This window comes from Solanum dulcamara, chromosome 3 (assembly GCF_947179165.1).
Source record: "Solanum dulcamara chromosome 3, daSolDulc1.2, whole genome shotgun sequence".
NCBI lineage: Eukaryota > Viridiplantae > Streptophyta > Magnoliopsida > Solanales > Solanaceae > Solanum > Solanum dulcamara.
This window is the reverse complement of record NC_077239.1, coordinates 81784491-81803773: the sequence shown is the minus strand read 5'-3', so window position 1 is coordinate 81803773 and position 19283 is coordinate 81784491. Positions and strand designations below refer to the sequence as shown.

Below are 19283 nucleotides of genomic sequence, written 5' to 3'. Positions count from 1 at the left end.
ACCAACCGTGACTTCAATGGGCACACGCGTATCAATTCTGTGCTGATAGTACAAGTCTATACAGTCAACATCAAGTCGCTTTAAGCTAGCCTCGCACGCTGCTCTTACATAGGCTGGATCACCGTGCACTTCTCTGTTTCCCTCTGCTCTCTTTTCCTCTGATGCTAAAACAATACCAAATTTTGTTGCTAACACAACTCGCTCTCTCATCCCTCCCTTCAAAGCCTGCGTAGATGCATTATGAGTTTAACTTGTATATATGAGTCTAAAATCATGCGTTCAAAATCTAATATTTATTGAATTTAATAATTTTTAACATATATATATCCATCAACCACTGATTATCAGGTGAAAACAACAAAATATCAAATACATCATACCAACCCGTCCCCAAAATGGAACGTACAAGACTTAAAGATCTGAGAACAATAATATATTGCATAGGTTAAAAAAAAATTATTCCACCTCAAACACCTGTAATTAGCATTTAGCAAGTACACAACTACATTACCACCTCTACCAAAAACCCAAAACCAAAGGTACAACAATTAAAAAATTACGTACAACCATCATAGTGCATAACCCTCTTAAAAATCAAATTCACACAAAGAAAAAATGAATAATTAAGCATTTAATTACACCCTCCATTTCAATATTGAAGGACTTTTTAGTACATTCCATATATTTTTAGTTTAAAATCACAAGATAGGAAAGTCTTCCAAAACTTTGAGTCCAATCAGACAAATAAATCGAAACAAAGAGAGTAATAACAAGCTAAAACAGTACGTACAACCATCCTAGTGCATAAACTCAGAAGAATCAAATTCACAAAATGAAAAAATAAACATTTCATTACTCCCTCTGTTTTAGTCTGTTTTTAAAAATACTCTTTTTTGCAACTCTTTAATTATAACTTTTCAGATGTTAGTTTTAATACCACAACATTTTACTACATTCAACATACTTTTAGACTAAAATCACAAAATTCAAAAGTCTTTCGTATTTTCTTAAATTTCATGTTAAGTCAAAACTAGATAAATAAATTAAAAAGTAACGGAGTAATACCTTGCCAATGAGGATTTCATTAGTATTGGGTCCATAGATATCGGCAGTATCAAGAAGGGTGACGCCGGAGTTAATGGCATGGTGGATGACTCTGATCATATCGGGTTCGGGTTTGGGCAGCCCATAAAAAATAGCGGACATACCCATACAACCAAGCCCTTGAGCAGATACTTCAAGCCCAAATGAGCCCAATTTGATTTTTCGCATTTTTGTTCCCTCTTTCTCCACTTACCTGATTATTATTATTATTATTATTATTATTATTATTATTATTATGAGAGACATGAAGAAATTATGGTTTATTTATAGGCCTGGTGGCTTCGTTGTATTAATCGTCATTCATGATGAATTTTGACAAGGCATACGTACACACGTGAGTTGCGAAATTTGAAATTTAAATTTTATGAATTTAAAGTTTTTAGTATCGAATAAAGTATGCTTTACGTTGAAATTAATGAATTCAGATGAATCTAATTCAGTAATGTTCTGAAGGTGTGCAACGCATAATTATCATAATTAATAAGGTCATAACTACATACTTAATTATAATAAATTAATTTTATCTAATAAGTTCTCTAATACAAATACAGAATCTAAATAAAAGTTATTAGGTACTTCACCCATCAGGGTCCCCTGATGCACTCACTTGACAGACGGGAGTTTAGAGTTTTTAATTATGAATTCGTATAAATATAGAGTTTGCATTAAAATTAAAAAAAAATCTTATATTAAACATTAGTATGCTTCTGTCCAGTTAAGTTATATATAGTATCACTATAAAAATTATATTATATTATTAGATTATTTAAAATATATCTAGATGTAAATCTACTTGGTATTTATAATGTCTAAAATAAAATAAATTATCAGTTACGACATTTAAATTTTAACTTGATAGTATAAAAGTTTAACACTAACAAACTTGAATACTTTTTAATTAAATATTAAAAGAGCGGTTGATCCGGTAGGATATTTATATAAATATTTTTTAGACAATGATTATGGATTGTGGCAAGGACTATGTAAGCACATACGTCATTATTGAAAATAGAGACAATAGGGGTTGTGTGAGCATTTATTATTAGAAAAGCACATTACCTCATTATTGCCATTATAATAGTATCTTTTTTTTTTCTTTTTCGAGTATATTATTATTAATTTTAAGCTTGTTCCAAAAAGTTGTTTTTGTAACTTTATAGATTTCTTCTGTGATAATGTCGTTGCATAGGATGTTAGGAATTTTGGAAGTTAAAAATATTTAAAAGATAGTGTTAAGCTTTTAGTTTTGATTATTCAAATTCAAATCTAAAAATTCATCGCTAAATAAAATCAAAATTTTACTACAACCAAAGGGATAGAAATTTAAAGTAACAATTCGATGGATGAAGTGACTCGATACTTATATCAGTATAAGGTAACAATACGAAGGACGCACAAGTTTGCCCAGACACTACCATCATTCAAAAAAAACTTCTTGGCTCATGTCCAGTTAAAGAAAAAGACTGAATCATACATATTTGGTAAGGCTATGTAGGAGTAATTATCAGTATTTTACTCCATAGGTAGAAGTCTACAAACAGAAAACATGAATTTTATTATTCCAACCTTCAACAAATGGCACAATAGTTTGAAACAGAGAAATATAGTTTCTCAATGCATATTGTGCACAACACAAGAACCACAATAGTTTGAAACAGAGAAATATAGTTTCCCAGTGCATATTTCCCACAAGTAGGCTGGCTAAAATACAATACAGATGGGGCTTCGAGGGGAAATCCAGGTATAAGCTTCTATGCCTTTTGTTTGAGGAATGAAAGAGGGAATTTACTGTATGTAGAGGGAGCTACTATTGAAAACACTACTAACACTGTAGCAGAGACGAAGGCGATTCTAGAAGCATGTAAACATAGCAAACAGGAACAGCACAATAATATAATCATTCAAACAGAGACTCTGCTATTGTACAAGATGTTAGAAGGAAAATGGTCATGTTCCTGGATAATTACAGAGATGGTGACAAAAATCAAAACAGCCTTACAGGACAAACAACATACATTCTAGCACATTCTCAGAGAAGAAAATCAACTAGCAGACTACTTGGCAAATATTGCAATCGATAAAGGAGGGTGCAACTACCAAGATTTCAGCAGTTTGGAAGTAACAGGAAGAAAGATCATTAATAGTGATAAACTAAAATGTCCCTATTTGAGAGTAACTCCAGCGAAGGGATAGAGGGGACAGGAAGGTTCAAAGTGTTACGTGTTTTGTTTTTGATTGTTTGTTTATTTCTTTCCTAGTCGATTGGGCCATGTAGGGAATGGGCTTTGCCCGAGGTGGTGTAAGGTAGTGTTTATACTCATTACTTCATCAATAAAATACAAAAATTTAACCCAAAAAAAAAACATCATGTAGCATGTAGCTTTCCATGCTGAAAGGGGCAGCGTTTCTGAATTTTTGAAAGTACTCATACCAGGAATATACCGATCGCCCTGGACTGCATTAGCTGAGGCAATAGATTCAAGTTCTGACATGTCTTCTGATGTTAACTTTCCGGACAGAGCTCCAATGTTCTGGTTGAAGTTTTCAATCTTAGTGGTGCCCGGGATGGGACACACGTCGTTTCCTTGGTGATGTACCCAGGCCAAGGCTAGTTGAGAGGGGTGCATCCCTTCTTAGCTGCCATTTGACAAATCCGCTCATACAACTTTTTGTTACACTCAAGATTCTCGACCTGGAACCTTGGCAGATTCTGCAAAATTGAGGATCGATTTTAAGTCCAACGAATTGAAAGACATGACTTAACTATCCCACAATATCGCTTAGCAAATAGTGGAAAACAAAGAATAACGCTAAACATCACGAAGGAGAGCATTGGATACCAATTCAGCAAATGGCAATATATAAGGAACAAAACTGTAGAGTTCATACTTCATGACTTTAGATACAAACTATTGAAAGCGTTTGTCCCTACTCCCTAGTAATAGCGACCAGATCAAACAGCTTAGTATTTGAAATGCTTTCTTCCCTAATACAAGTAAATATACTCGCAACAGAAATACATTAATGCAATTATACATGATATCAATACGTTTGAAATCCGAAACAACAACAACAATAAGTAAAGGCAAACCTTTCGGTAGTCTTCATTTGACATTTCCTCAAGCAGCTTCGGACCTGATGACAAAAAGTCCCTTCCTAGTGGACTGTATGCCACGATCCCAATTCCAAGTTCTCTAAACACTTACCAGAAGCCTAAATCAGGATCTCAAATGTCTGTCCCCAAACACGAAAAACTAACAGAAAGAAGAAAAAACCTGCAAGTAGGGATTATTTCTTCCTCAACATCTCTCGACCATAGAGACCATTCTAATTGAACTGCTGTTATTGGATGAACTGCATGTGCTCTTCTAATTGTTGATGCTGAAGCCTCAGATAGACCTATATATTTTATTTTACCTTCTTCAACCAGCTTCTTAAGTTCTCCAACCTAGTGAAACAAGAATTGCAAAGGAATAAGAAATGCTGATCATTAACCATTTGAACAAAGATGCGAAAACTTAATAATATACCAACCCGTCTGAAAAATGTAAATAGTCTATGACACAACTCTTAAAAATCTAGTCATACATGACTGAATCATCAATAGGTATTGTATTGAAATATTTAGTGGAAACATGTACTCGAATACTAGCCAGAAGTTCGTATTACATTCGAGCATTTGTAAATTTAATATTACCACTACACAGTAATTATTTTATTTGATTTTAGTTCCACTACTTCCTCAATAGCGATCCTCCGAGTAAGATCAAATATTACATCATTTTCCAGAATAAATAATCAGAAACTTCAAAGAGTCATAAATGGAAAAAGCGAACTAACCATGACTTCAATTGGAACACGTGTATCAATTCGGTGCTGATAGTACAAGTCAATGCAGTCAACATCAAGTCGCTTTAAGCTACCGTCACACGCTGCCCTTACATAGGCTGGATCTCATGAACAATACTTCATCCTTAAGGTACAACTCGCGAGGCTGAAGCATCTGAAACATAGCATATTGTCAGGTGAAAACATGAAATAGTACCTCATAGTCTCATACCAACCCAAAACGGAAAAGTACAATACTTTAAGCTCTGAGAACAATCATATTCCGCATATGTAAACAAAAATATGTATTCCAGCTGAAACAACAGTAATTAGTACTAAGTACTCCCTCCGTTCTGTTTTTGTTTCAATTTGTTTGTTTGGTTTACACCAATTTAAGAGAATAAAGAAAACTTTTGTATCTTATGGTGTTAAACTAAAAATATGTAAAATATACCAAAATGTCATCCAATCTTGTCAATTAAACAGGTTAGGAGGATAGTTTGAACCAAAGAGTTGCCAAAAAAAGACTTAATTTTTATAATGAATTAAAGGAAAAGTAAGACAAACAAATTGAAACATACATTACCTCTTTCTCTCTATTTACAATTTAACTTTAAATTTTCCACTTTACAATTTATGGGTAGCCACACAAAAATTTCTCTTATTCAGATCACAAATTTTTTTAAAAAAATTATCATTCTTAAATTATGTGCACAGTCAAACACATTCGCATAAATTGGGACGACGAGCAGCAATCACATACCTCTACCAAAACCAAAAAAGGTACAAGAATAAAAGCATTACGTACAATCATCCTACTGCATAAACTCAAAGATTTGAATTCACAAAAATGGAAAAAATTAAGCATTTTGGGGTAAAAGGGGAAAGAAGTTGAATATCATACTTTACCAATGAGGATTTCGTTGGTGTAAGGCCCATATACATCGGACGTATCGAGAAGAGTGACGCCGGAGTTAATGGCGTGGTGGATGAGTTCGATCATATCGGTTATGGGTTTAGGCGGCCCATAAAAAGCGGACTTACCCATACAACCAAGTCCTTGAGCAGATACTTCAAGTCCCTTTGAACCCAATTTGATTCTTCCCACATTTTTTCCCTCTTTCGCCATTGTTGTTATTTCGGCCTATTTTACTCGGCTAAATATGAACGAATGTGGTGTATATAATCTTAATTATAAAATAATCAATGATTCTCTGATTATTTTAAATTGACAATTATTTTATAAGAAGCATTTGATATATATAACAACTAAAAGGAAACAGAGACCGAATAGCTCAATGATAAGGCAACTTGAGTATTTAAAAAGTCAAGTACACCAACTTTCAAAATACACATCTACACAGCGCTGAGTCTCCCTGAGACATAATAGAGACGAATTAGAGTGTTAAATTATCAACAGTTTAGACAAAATTGGGATTTTTAGATATTCATTTTCAAAGTTTGAGTGCTTACTTATTAGCTGAGGTCAAATTTGAGTAAAATTGAAAAATCAAGTGATATTTGATAAAATAGGTTGTTTAGGTGATAAGTGATAACCATTCTACACATTCAAACTTAAAAGTTGTAAGTTTGAGTCCTCGGGGATGCAAAAAGATGAAAGCTTCAAGAGAGGGGCAAAAAAAATTCAAATTATGTTTGGACATGCAAATTGTATTAATGGGATATGGTTTTAAAACGTGGATAAACTTTCTCAGTACATACAGTGCACAAGACATGAAAAACTCAACTCAAAACAGAAGACACTAATTGGGCAATTGCATCATTTATGTAGCCTTCCATGCTGAAAGGGGTGGAGTTTCTGAATCTTTGTAAGTAGTTGCACTCGAACCGTACCTATCACCCTGGACTGCATTAGCTGAAGCAATGGATTCAAGCTCTTCCATGTCTGCTGATGTTAGCTTTATGGACAGAGCTCCAATGTTCTGGTTGAAGTTTTCAATCTTAGTGGTGCCCGGGATGGGACACACGTCGTTTCCTTGGTGATGTACCCAGGCCAAGGCTAGTTGAGAGGGGGTGCATCCCTTCTTAGCTGCCATTTGACAAATCCGCTCATACAATTTTTTGTTATGCTCAAGATTCTCGCCCTGGAACCTTGGTAGATGCTGCAAAATTGAAGGTCAAACCATGCCTCATATTATACAAGAAATAACTAACAACAGAAATACACAGAATTAAACATGATGTGAATATGTTGGAACTCCAAAACAAACCATAAATACAATCTAACCTTTCGGAAATCTTCATTTGACAAGTCCTCAAGCAGCTGTGGACCGGATGACAAAAAGCCACGCCCTAGTGGACTGTATGCCACAATCCCAATTCCGAGTTCTCTGAACAGTTAACAGATAGGCAAACATGAGGATCTCACATTGCTATAGACCCCAAACACGAAAAACTAACAGAAAGAAGAAAAAACCTGCAAGTAGGGATTATTTCTTCCTCTACATCTCTCGACCATAGGGACCATTCTATCTGTACTGCTGTTATTGGATGAACTGCATGTGCTCTTCTAATTGTTGATGCTGAGGCCTCAGATAGACCTATGTATTTAATTTTACCTTCTTCAACCAGCTTCTTAAGTTCTCCAACCTGTAAAACAGAATTTTCAAAGGAATAAAAATGCTGATCATTAACCATTTGAACAAAGATGTGAAAACAATATAAGCACTCCACTTAAGTGGTGCACAACTGAAAATGTATTAGTCTATGCCAAAACTCTTAAAAAGGCTACCCATGCATTATATCAGAGGTACCGACTGCTCATTTTAAATTCTTTAACTGGTTCATCAAGCTGAGAAATGTAAACTAATAGTCGCAAAAATCTAAAATAGAGTGCAGTTGCATCTAATTTTCTCTCTCTTTTTTTTCTTTCTGAAACTGGTAATGTTGAAGTTACATCTAATTTTTGTCTCGGCTTCTTATTGCTTCTTTCCGTCTCTGGAGGATCATTTCATCTTCTTCTTTTTTTCTTTTTCCAACAACCCTATTGCCAGGGCCAGCTTGTGCCCACCTCAACTAATTCCATCGGGTACCTTCTACCTCCCACCAACGGAGGTCTCAGGTAACTCTTCTTTTTTCATTCTATAGAAAGCCAGGGGAAATTCTGTTACTGATTTGGATAACGATGGCAACGATTGAGCTCCAAACATATGAAGAGAGTAGCTGTCAACAATGAGACGAACAATTCCAAAAATGAACGTAGATGCAGCACTGGAGCCACAAGTGTTCATAAAATTTTGATATTACATTCAAATATTCATTATATCCAAACAAGTCAATCATTTTACTCTCCATTGGTAGATTAGGAAATGTTGGTAACCTGAATTTTACAGAGTTATAAATGGAAAAAGAGAACCAACCGTTACTTCAATGGGAACGCGTGTATCAATCCGGTGCTGGTAGTACAAGTCTATGCAGTCAACATCAAGTCGCTTTAAGCTAGCCTCGCATGCTGCCCTTACATAGGCTGGCTCTCCGTGCACTTGCATTTTTCCATCTGCAAAACTAATACCAAATTTTGTTGCTAACTCAACTCGTTCCCTCATTCCTCCCTTCAAAGCCTGCATAAATACATGATTATTGATTATCATATAACCTTGAGGATCAACAAACTCTCAACAAATTCTCAACCAACCCAAGAACCGAGAGTCGCGCTCTTATTAACTGACCATGACTCTCGTCATTTGAAAAAAGAAAAAAGTTACATATAGACCATCTTCTTCACCCTATAAAAGGAGCCTCACCCCTACAAGCAAGGACATCAATCATCAGTTACTCACTGCAACTAACACATTACACTCAGAAAAGTTCTTTCTTTAATTTACTTGTAATCTTGTTCTTAGACTTGGCTTCAATTCTTGCTACAAGTTCCCTTCTCCTGTTCTCTATAGATTTCAGCATAAGAATGAATTTGTTGCTATTGGTAGACGAACATCATAATTAGGAACTAGATCATAACTTACTATGGATAAACTCTAAACACTAGAACTGATTTCATATATCGAAAACTTCAACTACCAAGCAGCTAGCAAACACCCTCCCCCAATACAACATTAAGATAAACAAGGTTCGAACAACCATGAACAACAACTGGGGAATCTTAGTAGCTCAGTTAACTAGCTACCTGAATTTTTACCTTGTTGATGAGGTTCGATTCCCACCCGGTAATTCACAAAATTCCAATTTTTTTCAAAGTGAAATGAAATGTCCAAACATAACTTCAACTTAATAAAAAAATCAAGTTTCAACTAAATCTCTATCCAAATACCCAATCACACATCATATTTCCAAGACAGCACAAGGTACAACATATTTAACATTAGGTACAACCATCCTACTGCATGAAACTCAAAGAATTAAGTAACAAAATGATACCTTGCCAAGGAGAATTTCATTAGTGTGGGGCCCATAAACATCGGAAGTATCGAGAAATGTGACGCCGGAGTTAATGGCGTGGTGGATGAGTTGGATCATATCGGGTTCGGGTTTGGGCGGCCCATAAAAAGCGGACATACCCATACAACCAAGTCCTTTAGCAGATACTTCAAGTCCCTCTGAACCCAATTTGATTCTTCCCACATTTTCCCCCTCTGCCGCCATTCTTGTGATTCAGCTTAAAGCTTATTACTCTCCAAAAATGGTGAGCTACACACACATGTATCTACATATAATCACAAATTTTTTCTTCTTGTTATTATCAATAAGGAACAAACAAGAACGTAAGCACACACGTCACTGGTCATAAATATTTTTGAGTCATAATAGTTATATGAATCTTTTCACATAAGCTTAGCAGCTCAATACACTACGCGTTCGTTATCTATAGTCAACTGAAAATCAAAAAATACTACCCATAAAGATGCTTTTATAAAATTATGATTGATCATGGAACACTTAAAATTTAGACAAAAGGACCAAGTTGCGATATAAAAATGTAGTTTGATTCAAAATCATATTATCCTAGAATTATTATTTATTTTATCTTTTATATGAGAGAGAAAAATATGTTTCTAGTATACACTATAAAGTTTATATTCTGATTTTAATCAATATTCTTAATCAAATATGAGATAGATTTAATTTTGAATTTTATATAGAAATTTCCACTTAACTCATTGATCCAACCAAATAGCCGGCCCCAAGCGTTAGCCAGCTTGCGTCGACATTTCGATGATTCTTGAATATGATTGAGTTTTAAATAAATAAATATTTTGTTAGAAAAAGACATGTATATGTAACAAGTATTATATACTGATTATTTTTATTTATATATATATATATATATATATATATATAATAGAATTAGTCGACCTTCAATACAAGTACCAAACATAGAATAAGAAATCAAAAAAATATATAGATGTGTCATTTTCTCTTGTCACTGAAAATTTTAAATTAACTAGAAGTTTTTATGAACCCTTGTGGTCTTGTGACTATGAATTCAACAAACAATAGATAAATTATTGGAGGTGATCGACACAAGCTTTTGATTCCGCTTATTCCAAAGGCAAGTTTTTAAATCAATTATTAATATATAGTCTTTATTTAAAATGCAACTAAAAAGTAATCATATTTTAATTTTTTATCAACAATTCAGTTACACTATCAAAACAGTAGATGTTGTTGAAATGATTCTTCACAAGTTAATAAATAAAAGTTGAGGTTGTCATTTTTAATATTGTAAGTACCAATCCACACAAATGGTACCTTACTACCTACCTTGTAGTTTGCTTGGAAAGTTTCATATAATAAATCAAGAATTAATCGATTTATTCATGAACGTCGTCACTATAGTGAAGTTATTTATATATTACTCACTAAATAAGAGAGAATGAGTCCAAGCAGACATTTTGCCTGCTAAGGGTAATAAAGATATTTTTGATATTTCAGAGCTCATAAAAATTTGTTTGTGGGCTTGATCTATATTTTAAATTTTTTTTGTTCATTTTTATTTGGAAAAATTACGGCAATAAGCAAATATATATTAGTTAATTAGTTTGTATAGTTATAGTTTAGTTAATCTATAATTTGTCATTTATATTTAGCGTTAATTATGATTTAAGTTTGTATAATTCGCACGTTTATATAATTTGAAATTTGTATAATATAATTTGTATAACGTTTGTATAGTGTAATTTTGTATAATATAATTTGTATAATTATTTAAAGTTCAAATAGTTGTTTTTATATAAATTTGTTATTTTTAGTTTATACAAAAATAGCTCAATTATATAAATTCGTAAATTATATAAATAAGATAATTTAAACTATAGCTACAGCCCGTAAATATACAAACTGTAGTTAATGAACATAATTAAAATACTAGTAGCTATTCGAGAAATTTGATTATTAATAGAGTCTTCATTATAGCCTTTCAATCAAAATTATTTTTGGTAGAAAGTGAGGAGCACAAAAAAATAAGAGGGTCCTACCTGCTTCTATCAAAGTTGGCAAGTCCCACATAGCAAAAATAGATTCCAATATTTTATTATATCATCATTAATTCCTTGAATCTTTCATTGAATAATCCTAAATTAAATGGATTAAAGAGATCTACAATTTAATTCTAGAGCTAAATATTACCCAACTTTTGAATCACCTTTTGCATGAAAATAACTCACCAATTCAAAGTTGTATATACTCTTTTTTTTAATCAAACACTTTGTTAACTTTTTTGAACATAGAAAAAGAAAGCCTTTTTTTAGTGGGGTTGGGTTGGTCCTCTTGTGTTCTTTTGTCTCTCTGTTCATTTTTTCTTCCGTTATGCAAATTGATGAGTTTTTGTCCTATTTTGTTTATAAGCATTTTTTCCTTGTGTGTTCTTTGTAATTTCTAGGAACGTAGCGTTAAAGGTTTGTGTATACTTTATTTTCATCGGACTTTATTTCAATGACATATCTATATTGACCCAAGGGTTGTCGTTTGAACATCGTTCGTCGAAATATTATATTGTGTATATATATGGAAAATAATACTATATGTATATAGATTGAAATTAAATGACCACCTTTCGTCGAAAAATTATATTGTGTATATATATAGAAAATAATATTATATGTATTCAAAAATAATTTTTGAAAATATATACTAAAGTTTTGAATACCCTTAATAAAATTTCTAGCTTCGCTGCTAGGTATGTTGTTGCTGTGTTCTTTGTGATTTATTGACTATTAGGAGATTTTGGTTGTCTCTTGGATGAACTTTGAAGAAATGCAGTAAAAAAAGGTTCCCTTTTGAGGATTACTTTTGTATATATTGTAGTTTTGATTGGAAGGAATTTGTGTTTTTCAGTGGAGTTACTAATGTATAATAGGGAAAGTTGGAGTCTTGAAAGATCAAATTTTTATTTCCTAAAATTGTATGTTGGTTTCAGAAAAAAGCTTTCTCTTTCCATCATTTCCTTTTTTTTTGGGTTAACCAAACAAGGCATACAGTACTTGATACTGACCCAAACACCACGGTCATTTTTAGTTGAATTAGTCGAAGTTCATCAATACTGATCCGAACACCACGGTCATCAAAACAACAAATGTTTGCTTTAGCTTATCAGGCTTTCAGATATTTGTGACATTGATCTTGGTAATGCTGCACTCAGAAAACTAGAGCTAAATAGCACTAAGTAACCTGTTAGCCTCTGCAAAAATTCATCAAAAAAGCTTACTCTTTTGAGCAAAATTACAACAACAACCTCCACCAATATCAACATCAATAAATGACTCTGAAAATGGTGTGACTGATGATGGTACATGATCTTCATTGTTTTCCTTTGCATTTTTTCCTTCCTGTTTGTCTAGTTTTTGTGCTAAAGTGGATATAGTATTGATTTGAAGTAACATGTACCAAGTCAATCAATTGCTGCCTTTTCAGGATTATTTGGTTTATGTCCTATCCATGTTCCCTTTTTGCCTACTGGTTAATCCTATTTCCTCAGACAAATGCATTGAGATTTGTGTAGTATATAATACTCCCCCGTTGACACTATTTGATTTGACAAAAAAAAAAATTAAAATTTATGGTCTAGAAATAAATTTTGAATATTTGTGTTGCAAAAATGACATTTCAAGTTGAATCGTTTATATTTATGAAAAGGTGTTATTTTTTTAAAAAAACAGACAAAAGCAAAGGAGGCCACATAAATTAGAAGATAGGGAGTTGGAGTTTTGGAAATTGGAAACTTGTGACTCTCAATGGTTGTCTTGCATGAGTACCATCTTGGGTGGTATACCTCAAATGTTATGTGCTCATTGTGTAGTGTAACATATTAAAGTCCTATTGATCTAGTAAGATACACTACATGTTTGGCAGCTTCTTTTGTTGTAGGGTTTCACTGTTGAGAAACTCCAAAATTGCCTTGAGAAAAGTCAAAATTGGCAAATTGTTTCCTCCAAAAATGCCAAAAACAAAATTAATTTTTTAAGGCTTAGAAATAAGTTAATTAAAACCTTTTTGTTTTTACATGCTTGGCTTTTTCTTGATTGGCGGAAATTACTTCAAAAACTTTCTTATTATTGGTAGGCTAGAAGCTGTTTGAATCTATGTCAGTATTATTTTAGCTTTCTCAACAATGTTATTTTGTCGAGGTCTATTGGAAATAGTCCAATTTTTTTTTCTTTTTAAGATATAAGTAAGATTGTTTACGCTTTAGAACCCGTTTGGATGGGCTTAAAAAAAGTAGCTTTTATGTATGAAGTGATTTTAGAACTTTGAAGTGCTAAAAGTTATTTTTGTTTGGATAAAAGTGCTTATGATGTGAATTTTAGGGTTAAAAGAATAAAAAAAAATAGTTGGAGAATTTAGTTAAAATATAAGGGATATAAAAGTAATTTCCATGGTCAAAGAAAATGATTTTAAGCACTTTGGAAAAAAAAGTTAGGAATCCTAACTTTTCATTTTTGACTGACTTTAAGAACTTTATGGCTTAAAGTCAGCATTAGGCAAACACGTCCAAAAGCTAAAAAGGGGCTTTAAGTTGGTTTTGACCAACTTAAAGCCAATCCAAACGGGCTCTTACTCTTTCTCGATTCAATTTATTAGATTATATTGAATATATTATTGTTATTGTGTAGAATGCCGTTGAGTCGTGCGTCAATAAATTTTATTTTTATTTTCAGTGTTGTTCATTGGAGCAACCTGAATGCAGACATCTAAAAGCCAACAAACAAATACAACAAAGAAAATCATTACAACCAAAGGACAATAAACACCATCCTCTCATTATAACCTTCCAGTCAAAATTAGTCTTTTGGTAGAAAGTGAAAAGAGGAGAATTAGTTTTGTAGGTCATTTAAAGTTATTATTTTTTTCATTTTATGATTTTTTATAAGAAATATCCAATTTATATATTAAAAAATTGTTATAAGAATTATGATTACGTGATTTTTTTAAAAAAGAAATTAGTTCATGTATATTATTTTGGATCAGATAAATTGTAGGGGGGAAATCTGATGGCGTGAGGTTTTATTTTACCAATAAAAAAAATGACACATAATACATGATTTTAAAAAAATAAAAATAAAAAGGGGTTGTACGTTTCAAGAGTATAAATGAACCAACAAGATGAATGGAGGATATTTTTAGCAAAATAAGTAAATGAATATTTTTAGACTTTTTTTAATAATTCAGATTATATAATACAAGGTCCTACTTGCTATTATCAAAATTGCTATTCTTTGCAATTTCAGGTCGCAAATAATTATTTGGTTTCTATTAAAATTTAAACTAGATCATCATGTTTATCAATTATCATTAATTAAGAGACGTAGTAAAGAGATTATTTTCAAGCAAACTCTATTGATATATTCATTGTTATCTTATTAACCATTACACTTATATTAAGAATTCTATTTGTACACAAACTTCACTTATGATTAACATGAAGTAAATAAAATTCAAATAATTGATAAACTTAAAAAACTCTCCTAAACCAAATGAATCTCTTGCTTAACAACCCTACAAAATCCCCACAACACCAACCTTCATATTTCATCTAAGTGTGACAAAATAAACATAAAAACTTTACTATTAACTATGGCCAAGAAAAATTGCCCAGTTACTTTTCTCATTTGCATTTTTCTATTTGTTAACATATGTTTTGCAAGTGAGAAATTTGATTCATTATCAAATGATGAAAGTAGTGTTACTACACAAAGTAATAAGGGACTAGATTATTGGCATCCATGGTTTCATCCACGTCCATGGCTACGTCCACGTCCATGGTTACGTCCACGTCCATGGTTACGTCCACGTCCACATCCACATCCATGGCCATTTGTTCATCCTCCATTGCCTGCTCATGGTTTTCGTCATAGGTTTCCTTATCCATGGCCATTTGTTCATCCTCCATTGCCTGCCCGCGGTTTCCGTCCTAAGTTTCCTTATCATCCATGGCCATTCATGCATCCACCAGTTCCTTCTCCACCTAAGAATTAAGATAATGAAGTGATATATCAATTTCTTATTGATGGTACATCATAGTTCTAGAGTAGTTAATTTAGTTTCTATTAATTATATTCTCAAGTAGTTTATGTTCGTAGGAATATTGTTTGATTCGACTTATCGTGAAATAAAATTGAATTTTTTGTTATATGAATTGTTTCCATTCAAGATGCAGATAATCTTATGTTTGAGTACTCGAAGGAAAATAGAGTTTTTCTAATAACGTTCCAAAAACAAATATTTAAGGTGTATGAATTGGCCACAATTTATGTGACACTACGTTTTTATTAATTTGTTTGTACGTTCTTATTAATTTTGTTTAAAAAAGAAATAATGATATTTTTTTCTTATTTTAAAAGTGATCAAACACTATTGGAGAAAGGTTTGATGTTCTATTTTAATTTTATTTTTGCTAAAAAAGAGTGTCAAAGGAATTTCACCATAGTCAAAATCGTGTGTTTTATGCCAAATGAATTAGGAGCAAACTAAAACTTTAACATCAAAATTTCATAACGAAACAAATATATATTAGCCACAAAATTCATCGTTAATTTAGTATTATATAACTTGTAATTAATTGACTTTTTAATATTCCATCATCAAATAAAATTAGAATGAATTTATACTAGTTAGTAACAAAATTTCTCCGCTAATTTTTTTTACATTTTAATTTTGTTCTTTGGAGCAACCTACACTGACATCTAATGGCAACAAAGAATACAACAGAGAAAAATCATTACAACATGTTGGGGAAATAATTAAAATATCACAATAATATAACTTAGTATTTAGCAAAATAATAGTACTAAAAATTAGAAAGACATTACTATTACAAAATTTTAAAGAAGAATACAATTAATACTTGAATCGTGTAAGTTTGTTTTCACTCATATTCATTTTATAGGCCAAATTAAAGGGAAGTTTAACCAAATGACAAGTGTCATGGACACTGACAACAAAGCTTCGCCATTTGTGCCAGCACTTCATTTCTCTTTGCCAACTCTCAAAGAAACACATAGCTTCTCCATTACACTTTTTAAAACCTTTTTAATTTAAAAACGAAATAACCATTTGGCTTACAATTCCCACATATTTCAAAAGAATTTGTAAAAAAAAAGTTTGACTTGCTAGATTTGCATGGACAAAATGCAATAGATTTAGTTTCTTTTGGACTATGAACCAAACGTAGATTGATAAAATTTAACTTACAGAACTATCAGTGAAATATAATATTTCTATGAACCAATAATTTTTATTGTAAGTCAGAGACTTTATCAATCACATTTTGACCTCAATAATTTTGCTGTTCAACGCGATTTTGCGCCAATATGCCATGCGCACACGTCGCATTCCAGATTATCCAGATGCTTACGCTGGATGGAATGCCCTTAGCAGTTTTGGCTCTTATATATCCGTAGTTGGGATTTGTCGTTTCTTCGTGGTCGTAACAATCACTTCAAGCAGTGGAAAGAACAAAAGATGTGCTCCAAGTCTTTGGGCTATTGAACAGAATCCAACCACACCAGAATGGATGGTACAAAGTCCTCCAGCTTTTCATACTTTTGGAGAACTTCCAGCCATCAAGGAGACGAAAAGCTATGTGAAGTAAAAGAAGAAAAGGTCGCCAATTGCTACTAAGAACCTAACAGAAGGCTGTGACGCTTCCTGTTGAGTACAGTACACAATTCAGACTTGAAGTTCGTTTACACAGTATGAGAAACATGCCTGGTTATTCATGAGAGATCTAGAGACTAGGCCAAAGTCTCATAGGAGCGGCCACACTCCACTTCTCATATAGGTGAATTCATCAATTGTATATTGCTTTAAATACATCATCCTTAATTGAGGACTATGAATTCATTAAGAGCTAATAACTCATCCCTCATAATTAGTAGCAGTTCAAGCACTCTTAGTTAATACGTAGTGTCAATATTGACTTGTTATTACTCATATGAATCTACTCCATAGGATCTCCAATCACACAGGTTGGGTTACCATCTCTATTGACAATCACATTTGCCTTAAACCTATCTCTTTTGAGGTTTGAAGAATTAATTTTCTTCCCACGGTTTTAGTCAGTGAATCGGCCGAATTCAATTCTGACTTTACATAATCAATGGAAATTATTCCATCTCTTAGCAGTTGTTTAACGACATCATGCCTCAATTTTATGTGTCTACTCTTACAATTATAAGATTTATTCTTCACAAAAGTAATTGCGGTTTGACAATCATAGTGCATAAACACAAGAGGTAACTCATCCTTATTTAAAGGGATATTTGCTAAGAAATTTCTTAGTCATTCAGCCTCAGAACTAGCTAGCTCCAGAGCTACAAACTCTGACTCCATAATCGATCTAGCAATGGTCGTCTGTTTAGCTGATCTTTATGATATTGCAATACCACCTAAGGTGAACACATAGCCACTAGTGGATTTTGTTTCATCTGAATCAGAGACCCAGGCTGCATCACAATACCCTTCTAATGTAAAAGGAAATTCACTATACATCATACCATAATTCATGGTTCCTCTCAAATAAGTCATCAGTCTATTTAAGGCAAATCAATGTTCTTTATTCGGATTATTAGTATATCTACTCAATTTGCACACAGCATAGGCAATATCAGGCCTAGTAAAATTCATCAAATGCAGTAGACTTTCAATAATTTGAGCATATTTAGACTGAGCAACTGGGCCATCATTATTATTCTTCAATTGTGAGTTAGCATCATAAGGAGTGGCTACAGGTGTCACCTTAAAACATTCAAACTTTTTAAGAAGTCTTTCCACATAATATTCTTGTGACAACATTATACCATCTTCACTCCTTATAACTTTAACTCCCAATATCATATTTACTTCACCTAAATCTTTCATATCAAAATTAGTAGAAAGATATAATTTGGTACTTTTTACAATATTTAAACTTGTACCAAATATAAGCATGTCATCAACATATAAACATATTATCACATAATCATTGTCTACTATTTTAGTATAAACACATTTATCCACTTCAACGGAAGGAAAGTTGTCTATTAATAAGACTTGATCTAATTTTTTATGCCACTGTTTAGGAGCTTAATTAAGACCATAAAGAGATTTAATTAGTTTACAAACTTTATTTTCTTGTTCGGGAATATTACAATCCTCGGGTTGAACCATATAAATCTCTTCTTCTAAATCACCATTTAAGAAAGTTGTTTTTACATCCATTTGGTGAACAAAAAGCTTGTAAATTGATGTTAAGGCAATTAAAATTCGAATAGAAGAAATTCTACTCACTGGTGCAAAAGTATCAAAATAATCAATATTTTATTTTTGAGAAAATTCTTTTGTTATTAATCGAGCTTTATATTTATCTATAGATCCATCAAGATTAAGTTTCTTTTGAAAATTCATTTACAACCAATAAATTTTGCATGATCAGTCAAAATTCATGTATTATTTTTCATAATTGAATCAATTTTCATTTTTATTGCCTCTTTTCAAAATTTAGCATCAGAAGAAGATATAACTTCAAAATAATTTAATGGTTCATTGTCAACAAGAAAAGTTTGAAAATCGTTTGCATAAAAAAAATATTCTTTTCTTGGCCTTTTACTCCTTTGCAGTTCCTCAATATCAAAAATAAACTCACTATTTCTTTCACCAGGTGCATGAGATATTTTATCACATAGTGAAATAATATGTTCAAAAAATTCAGCATTCTTAGTCTCAATAATAGTATTGCTATCAAGCACATCACTCTTTAAAACAAGAAATCTATATGCAACACTATGTTCAGCATATCCAATAAGCATGCAATCAGCAATTTTAGAACCTATTTTTCTCTTTTTAGGTTCAGGCAAGATAACTTTAGCAAGGCACCCCCACACTTTTAAATATTTCACATT

The 19283-nt window shown here is 32.3% G+C and overlaps 1 protein-coding gene across 1 annotated transcript; it reads right to left on the bottom strand.

Annotated features, from left to right (window-relative positions):
• Positions 1–12: 12 nt before the first annotated feature.
• Positions 13–9698, bottom strand: LOC129883361 (auxin-induced protein PCNT115-like). Its single transcript, XM_055958012.1, is given in 10 exon segments — positions 13–225; positions 3536–3721; positions 3724–3814; positions 4196–4298; positions 4380–4523; positions 6724–7055; positions 7181–7283; positions 7370–7542; positions 8313–8513; positions 9328–9698. Coding segments are annotated over 10 exon segments (1665 nt in total). The 5' UTR covers positions 9553–9698; the 3' UTR covers positions 13–118.
• Positions 9699–19283: the final 9585 nt, after the last annotated feature.